Source organism: Staurois parvus, unplaced genomic scaffold (genome assembly GCF_062004578.1).
Source record: "Staurois parvus isolate SC_StPar_1 unplaced genomic scaffold, SC_StPar_1.0 ptg000574l, whole genome shotgun sequence".
Classification (NCBI taxonomy): Eukaryota; Metazoa; Chordata; class Amphibia; order Anura; family Ranidae; genus Staurois; species Staurois parvus.
Genome location: NW_028318370.1, coordinates 1,652,104 through 1,669,073, shown reverse-complemented (window position 1 = coordinate 1,669,073; position 16,970 = coordinate 1,652,104). Strand labels below are relative to the sequence as shown.

General features: G+C 46.5%; 1 protein-coding gene across 1 annotated transcript in view; it reads left to right on the top strand.

Annotated features, from left to right (window-relative positions):
• LOC149450441 (uncharacterized) overlaps nt 1–16,970 on the top strand; it is a gene marked incomplete at its 5' end in the record, with an annotated part of 316,412 nt that overhangs the window by 219,494 nt on the left and 79,948 nt on the right. The window contains 7 exon segments of the mRNA XM_089691949.1: nt 883–1,015; nt 2,123–2,270; nt 2,934–3,070; nt 5,192–5,197; nt 12,952–13,095; nt 14,221–14,368; nt 15,020–15,156. Coding sequence (XP_089548075.1) covers nt 883–1,015; nt 2,123–2,270; nt 2,934–3,070; nt 5,192–5,197; nt 12,952–13,095; nt 14,221–14,368; nt 15,020–15,156 — 853 coding nt within the window.

The following is a 16,970-nucleotide window of genomic DNA, read 5'->3' as shown; positions in this document are numbered from 1 at the left end:
TATTTTACTAACTGTTATGCTGCTCTAAACTTTTATCCAAACACTGTATTTCATTTGTTTTGTATAAGCCAATTATAAGGGAAAATAGAGGTTTAAGTACTTGTGTGGTTTAGTCCAGTGCTCCCCCAAACTTCAGCTCTTGCAAGCCTTTATTTGGCTCTTGAAGCACTAATTCCTACTGGTACAAGACACCATTCCTCCCACTGACCCCTATGATGGGGCACTGTTATTCCCACGAATGCGTACGATGGGACATTTTCTACCACTAATACCAATGATGGACATGATTCCCCTCCCACTGACCACAAACACTTTGCCACCAAGCCTGACACATTTACTGATGCTGGGGCATTTTCTACTTCCACTAGCCACAGTCTAATTCCCCTAAAGTCTGAACAATCATAAACTGGCCTTTTGTTTAGACAGTTTAGTGACCCCTGGCGGCTTTGCCAGTCATTTTCTGCACATGAGATCTTTGTAGTCAGTGTAACTGGGGTTGTGGCAGGGATGTGTACTTTACTTTACCAACATATCGTGTGTCCTTTACAGATGTAATTGGGCTATGGAATAGCAAGACCTCTGTGTATTTTGTGTGTTTTTTTTTTTTTTTTTATTTTTTTTTTTTTTTCCTCCTACCAAGGATGCACCTTAATTTCTGTAGTTGTTCCTCATAACTGATGCCCTCCAACCCCTTTATTAGCTTTGTTGCCTTTGATACAATATTCTTCAAAACACATAACTGGACTCCCTAGATGTCTCCATCGCAGATGATTGAGAAGTGCACATAGGAAGTGTGGAGCTTTACTTGTATGGAATATTTAGTACTGAAATACTTGCACAATTCTTCCTATTGTGGTTTTAGATATAATCGCACCGAATGAGTGTGACGGCTCTCCATATGAGCGAAGAAACTGTGGATACCCTGGAATAAGCTCTTCAGACTGTGCCAAGAGAGGGTGCTGCTTCAATACCAGTGTACGGGGGGTGAACTGGTGCTACTACACTAACTCTGACAGTGAGTACTACCACAGAACAAACATTACCGGAATCTGCCACAGAATAATATCGTGAACTATCTTTGCTGTTATTGCTAAAACATTTTGGTCTGTTCCTTAATCTCCTTCAATAGAAAGTAAAGTAGAGCAAGGGCCTTCTAAACAAAGCCAATTTACAGTCCTTCAGACTATAGGTGGGCTGTGGCCAGTGGGAGTAGAAAATGCCTTAGGCTTGGTCAGTGGGAATAAAAATATATCAGTGGGGAGGAATAGTGCCCCATTATTAGTGGTAGGAATAGTGTCTTGTCATTGGTACTAGTAGCAGGAATAGTGTTTCTTCTTTGGTATCAGTGGGAAGATCGCCTGTTCCTTGGCATTAGTGGGAGAAGTGCCCCATTGTTTGTGTCAGGGGGAGGAATAGTGCCCCAATGGCTGGATAACGGTGAGCAAAGGGCCGTATCTGACAGTTTAAAGACCACGGACTTGGGGCAGGCTAAACTTTATGGGCTATGTACATCCCTGACTAGGGATGCAGTACTCAGGACAACCCCTGTAAAGTATGGGCTGCTCTCTAACTGTAGATGCAAGGTTGACATTAACACCATGTACTTCCTTAACTGGCATCCTACCTATGGGGAGCTCTACTGGCTCCGATGGCACTAACACTGCCTGTTAGTCCAAATGGTCCTGTACCTAACCCATTACAATGACTCTGGAGCCATCTAGTAGCCAAAGAATTACATTGAGCACCTTTATGCCCTTACCCTATAGATACAGTGGAGTAGTAAGCATAGCCACAAAGAGCCAGGAAATGGGCTATTTGCAGGATTACCAGTTGAAAAGAAACCCTGAAACAAAAATTAATGCAGCCACTACAACTAAGGACACAATACTTATTTTGGGGTTCAGATATTTTTTTAAGGACAGAACTCCTCATCTACTTATTCTAGGCCAGTGACTTGTGTAATGTTGAAACCAGCAGATCAGCAAACTAGCTTTTTCAGCTGAACGAAGGGTCGTTCCCTGCTCGGCAACATGACAAGGATTTCCTAATTTTTTTTTTAATGTGGATCCCCCCTTTAAACCACACCATGGCATCATAAAAAATGCTTTATTACCCGTTTCAGATGAGGCTCAGTGTGCAGTGAGTCCAGCCAAAAGAACCGATTGCGGATACCCAGGAATTAATGCCAGCGAGTGCCATTCCAGAGGATGCTGCTTTAACTCCACTATTCGCAGGGTTAAATGGTGCTTCTTCCCAAAACAACTCGGTAAGTTATTGCATCACATAGCCAATAAAATCCTTTAGACTAAGGGCCCATCTACTTTGTGGTGTGTTCACATGTGGTTGACATGTGTCACGTTAAGGCAGCCCATTCTGAAAAGAGCTATAGATTTACCTCTGATAGTCTTAAGGCTTAACCCCCCCCCCACACACACATGTATACATGCCTAGATCCAAGAACTGTGGCTTCCATTGTTTACCTCCATAGGTGAAAGGCTTCTCTCCTAGCCAAATATGTACATTATAGCCCCCTAGATTCCTCTGTGGCTTTTTTACCTTCAGCTCCCAGCCAGGATGGGTCCCAATTACAGCCTCATGGACGTCATGTGCATGCACAGCCAGGAGAGGGAGCCTTTCACAGCTGATTGTAAAACATCCGGATCTCTATGATCTGTGAAGGGGAAGGGTGGAATCCTGTAGGTCAGGGCAATGGGGGTAAAACGACTAGGCTCACCATATCTGAAAGTGCACTTACCCTTTAAGTCAAGAATGTGTATAAAAATTAGTACCCCCCAAAGGCTCTGAAAACTTTTCTGTGCAGCCAGTTAACATGAATTGCCATTTCAAATACAATATTATCAATTATTCTTCATAGATGATGATCAAAGCTTGGTGAGGCCATATGATCAAAGCTTGGTGAGGCCAGCTGACAGGACAGGCTGTGGATATCAAGGAACTAGAACAGACTGTGGATATCCAGGAATTGGTTCCAAAGAATGCCATTCCAGAGGATGCTGCTTCAACTCCTCCATTCCCGGGGACAAATGGTGCTTCTACCCCACTGACTACAGTAAGATTATTTCCTATGCTTTAATTTCCATTAATATAATTAATATGCAGAATTTTTAGAGTGTCAACAGTTTCCACAGTATGTTACAAAAGCAAGCTGTGTTGGTGTCTTAGTTCTACTTGGTATGAGCCTCTCATAATCCCCTATGTAGCACAGCTCAGACTGTAGGGGAAGGCAATCCGAAAAGCCAATCATATAAGCTAAAGTGCTGATGTGCTAACAAGGAACATGCTGATAGGAGTGTGCAGATTTGATGCATAACATCTCACAAATCTGCTGCTCCTCCTTTTACTGCCTGGTCTTTGGCGGGGGGATACTGAACTGCATTAGAAGAAAAAAAAAAATCAGGTCCTCCTGCTATATACAGCTGTGCATGCAACTCGCTAATCTACTAACAGCTAAAACCAATGGTCACTACTCTGTACTCTTACTACTTGACCTCCTCTGAGGCTTTTGATATGGTTGACCATCCCCTCAAACTCCACTCTCTTGGTCTCAGACTCTGCTCTCCTGGTTCTCCTCTTACCTATCGCAGTGCTCCTTCAGCATTGCCTAGAACACTGCCTCCTCCTCTTCACTCCCTCTTTCTGTAGGGGTCCCTCAAGGTTCTGTCTTTGGACCCTTTCTCCTCCATTTACACCTCCTCCCTTGGTCACTTGATAAACTCCCATGGCTTTAAGTACTCTCTATGCTGATGACACACATCTCTTTACCCCTCGCCTCACCCCTTCACTCTCCTCTTGCATTACTAACCTACTAAGTAACATATCGGCATGGATGTCACTCCACTTCCTCAAACTCAATCTTTCCAAAACTGAGCTCTTAGTAATCCCCCCTGCCTGTGCCCCCTCTCCTGACTTCTCCAAAATCAAACACAATAATCAGTCCTTCCCCTCATGCCAGGGTACTAGGTGTAATCCTAGACTCCCATCTGTCCTTTCACCCCCAAATCCAATCACTGTCCAAATCTTGTAGACTTAACCTCCAACATCTCCAAGATACGCCCGTTCCTAACCTCGGAAACCACTAAGCAACTTATTCACTCCCTTGTTATCTCATCTTGACTATTGCAACTCCCTCATTGGCCGGCCTCATCGCGGGCTATCCCCTCTTCAGTCTATCATGAATGCTGCTGCCAGACTTATCCACCTTACTAACCGTTCTGTATCTGCCACCCCTCTCTGCCAATCCCTCCACTGGCTTCCCATTGCCCAATGGATAAAATTCAAAAAATAAATATTACATATAAAGCCATTTATAACTCTGCCCCAAATTACATCACCGATCTTGTCTCTAAATATCACCCAAACTGTACTCTTTGCTCCTCGTACGACCTCCTGCTGTCTAGCTCCCTTGTCTCCTCCTCCCAGGACTTTTCCAGAGCTACCCCTATCCTCTGGAACTCTCTAGCCCAATTTATCAGACGATCACCTACTCTGCTCACTTTTAGGTGGTCTCTGAAAACCTATCTCCAAGGAAGCCTATCCTGCCCTCAGCTAATAATGGAATCTTCTACTCTTCCAACCGGTCCATCTTCCACAGTTACTACACTTTTTTTTTTTTTTTTTTCCCTCCCTTTTACGTCTTTCAGGCCAGCACCTTGAGACCTCGGCTCCTCCCCCTCTGAGGAAACACCACCACCCTAAAATAAAAAAAGCTCCCCTCCGACCTCCATTCAGGTGTTTCCTCCGGCTATCGCACAGACGGCAGGGGAGCCGAGGGCTGGATAGCCGACAGAGGCTCGACGCAGCCGGGAGTGAAGGTCGAAGTGTCCGGCTGCATATCCTCCCTGGGCAGGCTGCGGTGCAGTGGGCGCGCACCCTGGGTGACGGGGAAGGCATGTACCTGCTCTTTGCCCCCCCGACCCCCTCCAGCGAGTTGGGGAGGCTGTGGTGAGATCTGGGGAGGATCGGGATGGAGTCTCGCTCCTTCCCATGCTAGCGGTCAGGTGACTTTGCCGGGCTGGACGTCGGGAGATGGCGATTTCCGACAAGAGGGGTGGGGCTTCGCCCAGGGCTGCAACTTCCGGTCGCGGCCCTCACACCACGGCGGCGCAAGATTTAAATAGCGGTGCACAGCTGCCTGGGGGACAGGCTAGCACCAGGCAACCACCCTCCTGAGCAGGATGTCGGAGGCACCGGGAAAAGGAGATGCCAGCACCAGCCAGACACAGGTAAGGTGCCTCAGTGGAGGCCTCCCCTACCTGTTGACCCCTAGCTCAAGGGGTATTCCCGGACCCTCAGGTAATGGGGTGTGTAAGGGGTAGGGCAGGGGGTCTGCAGTGGGAGCAGGCCCTTAGGCTCTGCCGGGAAGGAGGGGGGGGTGGCAAACTTGGTGTGAGGTTAGGTTTGTCAGGCTTCCCTCCTGCAACTTCCTTGTGTCTTTCAGGGCAAGGCTCAGGCTAAGCTTAAGCACCAGGAGCCTAGACGGAGATGCCCATCCTGGGGTTAGTGAAGGAGGAGAGGCCGGAACAGGGGGACTTAGCCAGGTCAGTGAAGGACTTGGCTAGCACCTTCGACTCCTTCAAATCCCTCATGGAACGGTTTGCCCTTCCCCCCCGATAGCCTCGGTAGGTAGGAGCAGGGAACCCCACGTGTCTGGAGAGGAGGAAGGGCCATTGAGGGATTCCCAGTCTGAAGAGGAATCTGAGGAAGGCAGGTGTCCCTCCCGGTATAAATTAACCCTAGAGGAGGTGGATGAGCTCCTGGAGGCTATATATGAGACCCTGAACATTGAGGAGGTTAAGACCTTATCTCTCCATGACCAAATGTATCGGGGTTTGGAGGAGCAAAAGCACAGAATATTTCCTGTGCATGACATTTTGGTGGAGACTATTAGGAAGGAGTGGCAGGATCCGGAAAGGAAGCAGTTCTTCTCGAAGGCGTTAAGGAGGTTTCCGTTAATGAGGACCCTTTACAACCTGAAGGACCCTTTACAATCTGAAGCCGGCCATGGCCGCGACCGTGGTAGCTAGAAACTTGGAATACTGGCTTACACAATTGCAGGCCCATATTGTGGTACTCTCCCAGGGAAAAAATCTTGGCCTCCTTTGAGACCCTTTTGCAAGGGGTCAGATATATCGCGGACGCTTCTGCGGAGTCGGTGAGGTTGGGGGCTAGGTCAGCTGCTCTTACCAATTCGGCTAGAAGGGCGCTGTGGTTAAAAACGTTGCAGGGGGACATCACTTCAAAAGTTAGATTGTGCGGCATCCCCCTCACAGGAGACTGTCTTTTCGGCCCAGGGTTGGAGGAATTGTTGGACCAGACAGCTGACAGGAAGAAGTCCTTCCCCCTCAAGAGGAAGTTGCAGGAGGGAGGGACACGTAAGGCCCGCCCGGCGAAGAGACTGAGCCTGAGGCCAGTGGGTCAGGGTAGGTCTGCAGGCCAGAGAGGCGGGGGAGGGTGATTTTTTTGCCCTCCTGAGCAGCCCCAGAAACCGCGGTGACTCGGTTCCTCCTGTGGGAGGAAGACTGGCGGCCTTCCTCCCGCAGTGGGAAGCGGTGGTCGCCAGCCCCTTCATTTTGGATGTCATCAGAAGGGGTTATCGGTTGGAGTTTGCAGGCCCAGCACCCGAGAAGTTCCTTGTGACGGCCCGTCCAAGGGATCCGGCGAAGGCCGCTGCCCTGGTGGACGCCTTGGAGGATCTCGAGGACCAGAGAGTCATCACCAGGGTCCCGATAAGGGAGCGAGGGAAGGGGGTTTATTCCCATGTGGTGTTGGTTCAAAAGCAGTCTGGGGCGTTCAGGCTGATTTTGAACCTGAAACCCCTGAACTGGTCAGTACGCTACCGGAGATTAAGCATGGACTCCATCTTTACAGTCGGGTCCCTGATTCCGCCAGGTGCTTTCATGGCGTCCGTAGATTTGAAGGACGCCTATCTGCACGTGCCTGTTGCAGAACCTTCTCAGCGGTTCCTCAGGTTGGCAGTAGGCGTAGAGGGAGGAGTTCGACATTGGCAGTTCAGGGCACTTCCATTCGGGCTTTCCTCCTCGCCAAGAATTTTTACCAAGGTTCTGACGGAGGCACTGATTCCTATTCGCAGGAAGGAGATTTCGGTGATAGCCTATCTGGACGACTTGCTACTCTTCGCAGATTCAGAGGCTCACCTTCGGCAGAATCTGGTGGTATTGAGGGGCCATCTGGAGAACCTGGGGTGGATTTTGAATCTAGAGAAGTCCTGTCTGGTGCCTTCTCAGAATGGTATACTTAGGTTACACTCTGGATTCGGTGAGTCAGAAGACCAGTCTGACTTTAAAGAAGGTTGCCAAGTTGGAGGCGGGGATCAGATTGGTGCAGGGGAGCAGGTCGATATCCATAAGGCAAGCCATGTCTGTACTGGGATTACTAACCGCTTCTATTCCAGCAGTACAGTGGGCATGTTTGCATATGCGTCCCCTCCAGCTGTGGGTCCTGAGAGTTTGGGACAGGAGGGCTCACTCAGAGGACCGGGTCCTGGTTCCCCCCAGTGTGAAGAGGTCCCTGTGGTGGTGAAGATCGTCCAGCATAGCCCAGGGGTTGCTGTGGTGCTTTCCAGTATTGAGGGAGGTCACGACGGATGCCAGCTCCTGGGGGTGGGGAGCCCACCTGGGAGGCTTAGTGGCTCAGGGGGAATGGTCCTTAGCGCAGAAGGGCGAATCCTCAAATTGGAGGGAGTTGAGGGCAGTGGGGGAGGCTCTGCACGCCTTCCAATTGAGGGTCACGGGCAAGCATGTGCGAGTCCTAACGGACAATGCCACGGCGGTGGCTTATATAAACTGGCAGGGCAGAACGAGGAGCAAGGCCCTCGGAGCGTTAGCGGCTATGCTGTTGTCCTGGGCAGATTTCCTGAGCAGGACACAGCTCAGGGAGGCAGAATGGGCCTTGAACCCTGAGGTCTTTCAGGAGTTTGTGCGGAGATGGGGATCCCCGGACGTGGATCTTTTTGCCTCGGGAAGAAACAACAAGGTCACAAACTTCTTCTCCCTATCCCGCAGGGACGGGTCAAGAGCGGTGGATGCATTAAGTCAAAGGTGGGATTACCAGCTGTGTTACGCTTTCCCCCCCGGTTCCCTTGCTTCCCCTAGTTCTCAGGAAATTCAGAACAGAGGGGACCTCATTAATCCTGATAGCTCCCTTCTGGCCGAGGTGGGCGTGGTTCGCGACCCTAAGAAGTTTAGCCTCTCGTCCACCCTGGGGGCTACCACCAAGGGAAGATTTGACGCAGGGGCCGGTCCTTTGCCCAAGCGTGGGCAGATTGAGGTTGACTGCCTGGTTTCTGAGCGGCAGCTCCTCTTAGCGAAAGGTTTCTCGCCCAGGGTAGTGGCAACATTACTGGCCAGTAGGAAGGAGACCCAGGCCATTTATGGTAGGGTCTGGAGTCGCTTTACAGCCTGGTGTCACCGGGCGTCAGTAGCAACCCATAGTTTAGTTTCAGTGTTGGAATTCCTCCAGGCGGGGGCGGACAAGGGGTTGTCTGTTAGCACGCTCAAGGGCCAGGTCTCGGACCTCAGTGTGTTCCTAGAGAGTCCCTTGGCCAGGGAGGCGTTGGTGGCTAGATTTTTTTAAAGCTCTGGTGAGACAGAGGCCCCTGAGGACCAGACCGTTTCTGATGTGGGATTTGGCCAAGGTTCTAGGAGTGATGACTAGGGCTCCGTTCGAGCCCCTGGAGTCCTGCCCGATTGGTGAGCTCACTGTTAAGACAGCATTTTTGGTGGCGATTACCATGGCGAGGAGGGCATGTGAACTTGAGGCCCTATCGATCAGAACACCTTATCTCCGTATTTTTTCAGACAGGATAGTTTTCAGGACGGACCCATCCTTCATTCCGAAGGTGGCCCAGACATTCCAGAGGGAGCAGGACATAGTCCTTCCCTCGTGGTTTTTTTTTTTTTTGTTTTTTTTTTACTGACCCGGTTGGGGTAGATCAGGAAAAATTTTATTTTTTGGATGTAAGAAGGTGCGTACTCCATTATCTAGAGAGGACTAGGGAGTTTAGGAGCACCGAATCCTTTTTTGTGTTTTTTTTTCAAGGGGGCTAGGAGAGGCAAGAGAGCTTCTAAAAGGACACTGGCTGGTTGGTTGAGACTGTCAATTGCAGGAGCATACCGGGCTGGAGGCCCCAGAGGGTATTGGGGCGCATTCCACCCGAACAGTGGCGGTTACCCAGGCAGAGCTAGCAGGAGCTTCCCCAGGGCAGATCTGCAGAGCGGCGACATGGTCCAACTATGACACGTTTGCCAAGCATTACAGACTGGACCTGGTCTCTGTGCAGGAGCAGGCCTTTGGTTAAGTCTTGCAAGCAGTTAGACCGCCCGTGGGGTGAGTACTCGCTTATCCTCTCAAGGTGCTGGCCTGAGAGACGTAAAGGGAAAAATCAAGTTACACTTACGGTAACTTCTTTTCCAGGAGTCTTTTAGGCCAGCACCAGTTTCCCACCCAGTTTTGATATTGGTTATGTGAGGATGGCTTATTTCGATTATGTTGTCTCACATTGTCTCCCCCCCAGGTGACCGGAGGATGCTTGGAGAACTGAGGTCGGAGGGGAGTGTAGCTCTTTTTATTTTAGGGTGGAGGTGTTTCCTCAGAGGGGGAGGAGCCGAGGTCTCTCAAGGTGCTGGCCTGAGACTCCTGGAAAAGACATTACCGTAAGTGTAACTTGATTTTTTTTGAGTTGATCAGAGCAGAATTTGAGGGTACATCTTCCAGCAGAGACACTTGTTCTACCAATATCTAAGATCTCATGTTGGAGAGATTTCTAATTTTATGTTGGGTCACCACATCACCAATGGGGCATTCTTTAACTGCTTCTATAGCAGAATGAGTGGGAGCTCTTCCATCCTGAGTGGACGTCATATGACCTCCTCCCAGTTGCGCCTCCTCTACACTCTAGCAGCCATGCTTCAGCTCAATCTGTCACACTTTGTGTCCACTGGACACGGTGGATGATATATCACTGTACCAGGCTGGTGATTGCTGTGACCAGTGATCACATGGCAGCTGAACACAATGAATTGCATTTATTCATAGACATTCATTGTGTACTATTGTGGTGATCTCTGGTCATAGTAGACACATGTTGCAGACGGGGCCAATCACAATGCCTCTGTACCATGTGATAGCTGAGACCAATCACATTTATCACAATAGAACACCCTGTAACTGAATGGATGTCATTCACAAAAATGATTGCTTATAACAGTAACAATCACTATTATAAGCACAGTAAAAAAAATGTATAATCCCTTTTCCAGAGCAGTACAGTGTCACTGTAGTAATATACTGCACTGGTCAGTTTGTTAAGTTAAAAAAAAGGGAAAAAGATGAGAACCAAAACCTTTAATTAGAAATACTGTCAAGTCAGTATCCCTTATCACCAGCACATGAGACACGATGACGCTGTGCTGCTCTGAGGACAGTATGTAAATATAAATTGTGAGAAACCCACATTTTGTATAATTTTTTCTTCAAAAGAAATTACAATAATTACAACTTCACATAACTCCCAATGCCTCTTACTAAATACCCTAGACTGTCTAATTTCCAAAAAGTAATTTGGGGTTTTGTATTGTCCTGGCATTTTCAGGCCTCAAGAAATGATAGGTTGTCAGTACATCAGGATTGATTAATTTTCAGATTATATACCATAGCCTTTGAACTATAACTTTCTACATACAAAATGATAAACCCTGATGTGGGTTATTTTCACCAAAGAAATGAAGCGGAATACATTTTGGCCTAAATTTATGAAGAAAAGTAAACTTTTTTATTTCAAAAACTAAGAACGTTTTTTGCTTGTGTAGCAAAAAAAAACCAGCAGTGATTAAATACAAGCAGCAGAGAGCTCTGTCGAACAATAAAAACATTTAATTTGAGTACAGTGTCGTATGAGTAACTGGTGTTCAAAGTGTGTCGGCACTGAAATCTGAAAATTGGCCTGGGCAGGAAGGGGGTGAGTCTCCGGTTTAGAGGTGGTTAAAGCAGAAGGCATATCTGGCCAAAATATGAACTCCTGTATTCATTTCCACATTACAGTTCAGTTATTTGAAGTCCATTTTTAGTCATCTTGACAATCTTGTAGTTTTGTAAATTTACTTTTTTGAAAATTTCCACTTATTTTTGTGATTTCTGTGACACGTAGTCGCCATGCCTTGTGAGTAGGCACTGCTGTCACACATTTTACAGAGCCTGACTTATGTACAGAGGTGCTGAGGAGTCAGTACAGGAATCACTGCTTACAGGTAGAAAGGTACCATGGAATATGTAGTCCTTAGAAATTTTGAAGAATCTGCAATGCAATACAAAACTCTGACTGGATAAGGTGGTGATCATGATTTCATCTGCCGACTTCATCTCTACCTCAGCCTTATATTTATTGATAAAAATACAAGCTTCACTTTGAAGAATTGGGCCCAGTGCTCCTCTTCCTTTTTACAGTATGTGGCAGCAGAGGGAAAGTCACCGGCACTGTTTCCAAAACACAGCGCTGCCTACTGTATGTAACTAATGTTGATACAATATATTACAGCACACAACAGTCACATTGTTCTGTAATGGAAATAGTTTGTTGGGCCAGCTTGGTCAAAACAAACATTTTAAAATGACCAATACCCTGGAATTCTACATTTAATATCCATCTATACAGTGTGGCCAACAGATATATGGGTGCTTGACCTCTCCAAGTGGATGGCGTCCATTCAATATTCATTGGTAGTTCAAAGGTCACCAGCACTCCACGAAGTGCCTCTTGCTTACAATTGTATAGTAGAAACGCGCTTTCACAAAACGCAAGGTCTTCCCCCCCCCCCCCCCCCCCACAAATTCTAGTATTCCTATTTTGTCTTGAAAAGGAGATCGTGTGAGGAAGCCACCGCCTTTAACCCCTTGAACTTTGTATGCACTTTCAATGCAAGCAATAGTGCAATCTTGGCACTATGGAGCTTCTCATGTCCATAGTAGTACGCTATATGCTGTCATCGGCGTTGTGCATATTGAAGGGGACTGGGAACTCTGCCCACCACTTAATCTCTATAGGACTGACAATTCCATTGGCAATCCATTTTTATGTACAGATCAGTGGTTCCATCCAAAGGGAACATCACCAGCTGTGGTGGGTAATGGGAGTCCAAAATTTTTCATCCCAGAACACTAAAGCACAGATCGACATTCTTTCCTTTTAAGGTCATAGAATCTGGTAAATCATATCTATGGTGGAAGTTATGGTGTTATAGGTTGTAAATTAACTTCACTGGGGATTTTTCAATCTAAACTCTACAGGATTAAGATTAAAATATTTACATAGCTGGTATAGTTGAATAAGACACCAATCCATCCAGTTCAACCTGTATGTGTGTGTATTTGTCACTACCACTTTCCATATATCTGTAGATTGTGTTCACTAAGTAACACCAAAGTTTGTGGGTTTTGTTTTGGTTTTGTTTTGGTTTTGTTTTGGTTTTGTTTTGGTTTTGTTTTGGTTTTGGTTTTGTTTTGGTTTTGTTTTGGTTTTGTTTTGGTTTTGTTTTGGTTTTGTTTTGGTTTTGTTTTGGTTTTGTTTTGGTTTTGTTTTGGTTTTGTTTTGGTTTTGTTTTGGTTTTGTTTTGGTTTTGTTTTGGTTTTGTTTTGGTTTTGTTTTTGGTTTTGGTTTTGTTTTGTTTTTTCCCCCCTTCTACCAAGGATACACCTTAATTTCTGTAGTTGTTCCTCATAACTGATGCCCTCCAACCCCTTTATTAGCTTTGTTGCCCTTGATACAATATTCTTCAAAACGCATAACTGGACTCCCTAGATGTGTCCATCGCAGATGATTGAGAAGTGCACATAGGAAGTGTGGAGCTTTACTTGTATGGAATATTTATTACTGAAATACTTGCACAATTCTTCCTATTGTGGTTTTAGATATAATAGCACCGAATGAGTGTGACGGCTCTCCATATGAGCGAAGAAACTGTGGATACCCTGGAATAAGCTCTTCAGACTGTGCCAAGAGAGGGTGCTGCTTCAATACCAGTGTATGGGGGGTGAACTGGTGCTACTACACTAACTCTGACAGTGAGTACTACCACAGAACAAACCTTACCGGAATCTGCCACAGAATAATATTGTGAACTATCTTTGCTGTTATTGCTAAAACATTTTGGTCTGTTCCTTAATCTCCTTCAATAGAAAGTAAAGTAGAGCAAGGGCCTTCTAAACAAAGCCAATTTACAGTCCTTCAGACTATAGGTGGGCTGTGGCCAGTGGGAGTAGAAAATGCCTTAGGCTTGGTCAGTGGGAATAAAAAAAAAAATACTGTGGTCAGTGGGAGGAAGTGCCCAACCTGTTGGTATCAGTGGGGAGGAATAGTGCCCCATTATTGTTAGTGGTAGGAATAGTGTCTTGTCACTGGTACTAGTAGCAGGAATAGTCTCTCTTCTTTGGTATCGGTGGGAAGAGCGCCTGTTCCTTGGCATTAGTGGGAGAAGTGCCCCATTGTTTGTGTCGGGGAGGAATAGTGCCCCAATGGCTGGATAACGGTGAGCAAAGGGCCGTATCTGATAGTTTGGAGACCACTGACTTGGGGCAGGCAAAACGTTATGAGCTATGTACATCCCTGACTAGGGATGCAGTGTTCAGGACAACCCCTGTAAAGTATGGGTTGCTCTAACTATAGATGCAAGGTTGACATTAACACCATGTACTTAACTGGCATCCTACCTATGGGGAGCTCCTATGGCACTAACACTGCCTGTTAGTCCAAATGGTCCTGTACCTAACCCATTACAATGACTCTGGAGCCATCTAGTAGCCAGAGAATTGCATTGAGCACATGTATGCCCTTACCCTATAGATACAGTGGAGTAGTAAGCATAGCAACAAAGAGCCAGGAAATGTTGTTTGCAGGATTACCAGTTGAAAAGAAACCCTGAAACAAAAATGAATGCAGCCACTACAACTAAGGACACAATACTTATTTTGGGGTTCAGATATTTTTTTTTTAAGGACAGAACTCCTCATCTACTTATTCCAGGCTAGTGACTTGTATAATGTTGAAATCGGCAAACTAGCTTTTTCAGCTGAACGAAGGGTCGTTCCCTGCTCGGCAACATGACAAGCATTTCCTAATTTTTTTAATGTGGATCCCCCCTTTAAAACACACCATGGCATCATAAAAAAATGCTTTATTACCGGTTTCAGATGAGGCTCAATGTGCAGTGAGTCCAGCCAAAAGAACCGATTGCGGATACCCAGGAATTAATGCCAGCGAGTGCTATTCCAGAGGATGCTGCTTTAACTCCACTATTCGCAGGGTTAAATGGTGCTTCTTCCCAAAACAACTCGGTAAGTTATTGCATCACATAACCAATAAAATCCTTTAGACTAAGGGCCCATCTACTTTGTGGTGTGGTTGACACATGTCACGTTAAGGCAGCCCATTCTGAAAAGAGCTATAGATTTACCTCTGATAGTCTTCAGGCTTAACCTTCCCCCCCACATGTATACATGCCTAGATCTAAGATCTGTGGCTTCCATTGTTTACCTCCATAGGTGAAAGGCTTCTCTCCTTGCCACATATGTACATTCTAGCCCCATGGATTCCTCTGTGGCTTTTTTTTTTTTACCTTCAGCTCCCAGCCAGGAGAGGTCCCAGTGAAGTCCATGAGGCTGTAATGTGCATGCACAGCCAGGAGAGGGAGCCTTTTATGGCTGATTGTAAAACATCCGGATCTCTATGATCTGTGAAGGGGAAGGGTGGAATCATCTAGTTCAGGGCAATGGGGTAAAAAGACTAGGCTCACCATATCTGAAAGTGCACTTACCCTTTAAGTCAAGAATGTGTATAAAAATTAGTACCCCCCAAAAGGCTCTGAAAACTCTTCTGTGCAGCCAGTTAACATGAATTGCCATTTCAAATACAATATTATCAATTCTTCATAGATGATGATCAAAGCTTGGTGAGGCCAGATGATCAAAGCTTGGTGAGGCCAGCTGACAGAACAGGCTGTGGATATCCAGGGAATGGAACAGACTGTGGATATCCAGGAATTGGTTCCGAAGAATGCCATTCCAGAGGATGCTGCTTCAACTCCTCTATTCCCGGGGACAAATGGTGCTTCTACCCCACTGACTACAGTAAGATTATTTCCTATGCTTTAATTTCCATTAATATAATTAATATGCAGAATTTTTAGATTGTCAACAGTTTCCACAGTACTTAACAAAAGCAAGCCGTGTTAGCATCTTGGTTCTACCTTGCTATGAGCCTCTCATAATCCCCTATGTAGCACAGCTCAGACTGTAGGGGAAGGCAATCCAAAAAGCCAATCGTATACGCTAAAGTGCTGATGTGCTAACAAGGAACATGCTGATAGGAGGAGTGTGCAGACTTGATGCATAACATCTCACAAATCTGCTGCTCCTTTTACTGCCTGGTCTTTGGCAGGGGGGATACTGAATTGCATTAGAGAAAAATCAGGTCCTCCTGCTATATACAGCTGTGCATGCAACTCACTAATCTACTAACAGCTAAAACCAATGGTCACTACTCTGTACTCTTACTACTTGTCCTCCTCTGAGGCTTTTGATATGGTTGACCATCCCCTCAAACTCCACACTCTCGGTCTCGCTCTGCTCTCCTGGTTCTCCTCCTACCTATCGCAGTGCTCCTTCAGCGTTGCCTAGAACACTGCCTCCTCTTCACTCCCTCTTTCTGTAGGGGTCCCTCAAGGTTCTGTCTTTGGACCCTTTCTCTTCTCCATTTACACCCCCTCCCTTGGTCACTTGATAAACTCCCATGGCTTTAAGTACTATCTCTATGCTGATGACACACCAATCTCTCTACCCTTCACCTCACCCCTTCAGTCTCCTCTTGCATTACTAACCTACTAGGCAACATATCGGCATGGATGTCGCTCCACTTCCTCAAACTCAATCTTTCCAAAACTGAGCTCTTAGTAATCCCCCCAGCCTGTGCCCCCTCTCCAGACTTCTCCAAGATCAAACACCTAATCCTAGACTCCCATCTGTCCTTTCACCCCCAAATCCAATCACTGTCCAAATCTTGTAGACTTCACCTCCGCAACATCTCCAAGATACGCCCGTTCCTAACCTCGGAAACAACTAAGCGACTTATTCACTCCCTTGTTATCTCATCTTGACTATTGCAACTCCCTTCTCATTGTCCAGCCTCATCGCAGGCTATCCCCTCTTCAGTCTATCATGAATGCTGCTGCCAGACTTATCCACCTTACTAACCGTTCTGTATCTGCCACCCCTCTCTGCCAATCCCTCCACTGGCTTAACAATTACATATAAAGCTATTTATAACTCTGCCCCAAATTACATCACCAATCTTGTCTCCAAATATCACCCAAACCGTACTCTCCGCTCCTCGTACGACCTCCTGCTCTCTAGCTCCCTTGTCTCCTCCTCCCATGCTCATCTCCAGGACTTTTCCAGGGCTACCCCTATCCTCTGGAACTCTCTACCCCAATTTATCAGACGATCGCCTACTCTGCTCACTTTTAGGCGGTCTCTGAAAACCTATCTCTTCAAGGAAGCCTATCCTGCCCTCAGCTATAAATGGAATCTTCTACTCTTCCAACCAGTCCATCTCCCACAGTTACTACCTTTTTTGTACCACTAGCCCTTTCCTCCTAGATTGTAAGCTCCAAGGAGCAGGGCCCTCCTTTCCCTCTTGTATTGTTGCTGTATTGTCTCCTGTTGTATTGTAAAGCGCTGAGCAAACTGGCGCTGTTTAAATCCTGTAGTATAATAATAATAATGTGGTTGTGTAAATATTGGGACTGGAGGGACAGAAACAAACCCTTTGTCAAGTAAAACCACTTACATGTAAGCATTTCATCTATAGGTTTAACTGTTGGCTGGTCTTCAGCCCTAAAGAATAAGTGCACTTCCCTGACCTAAACAACCCTACCTTACTTATC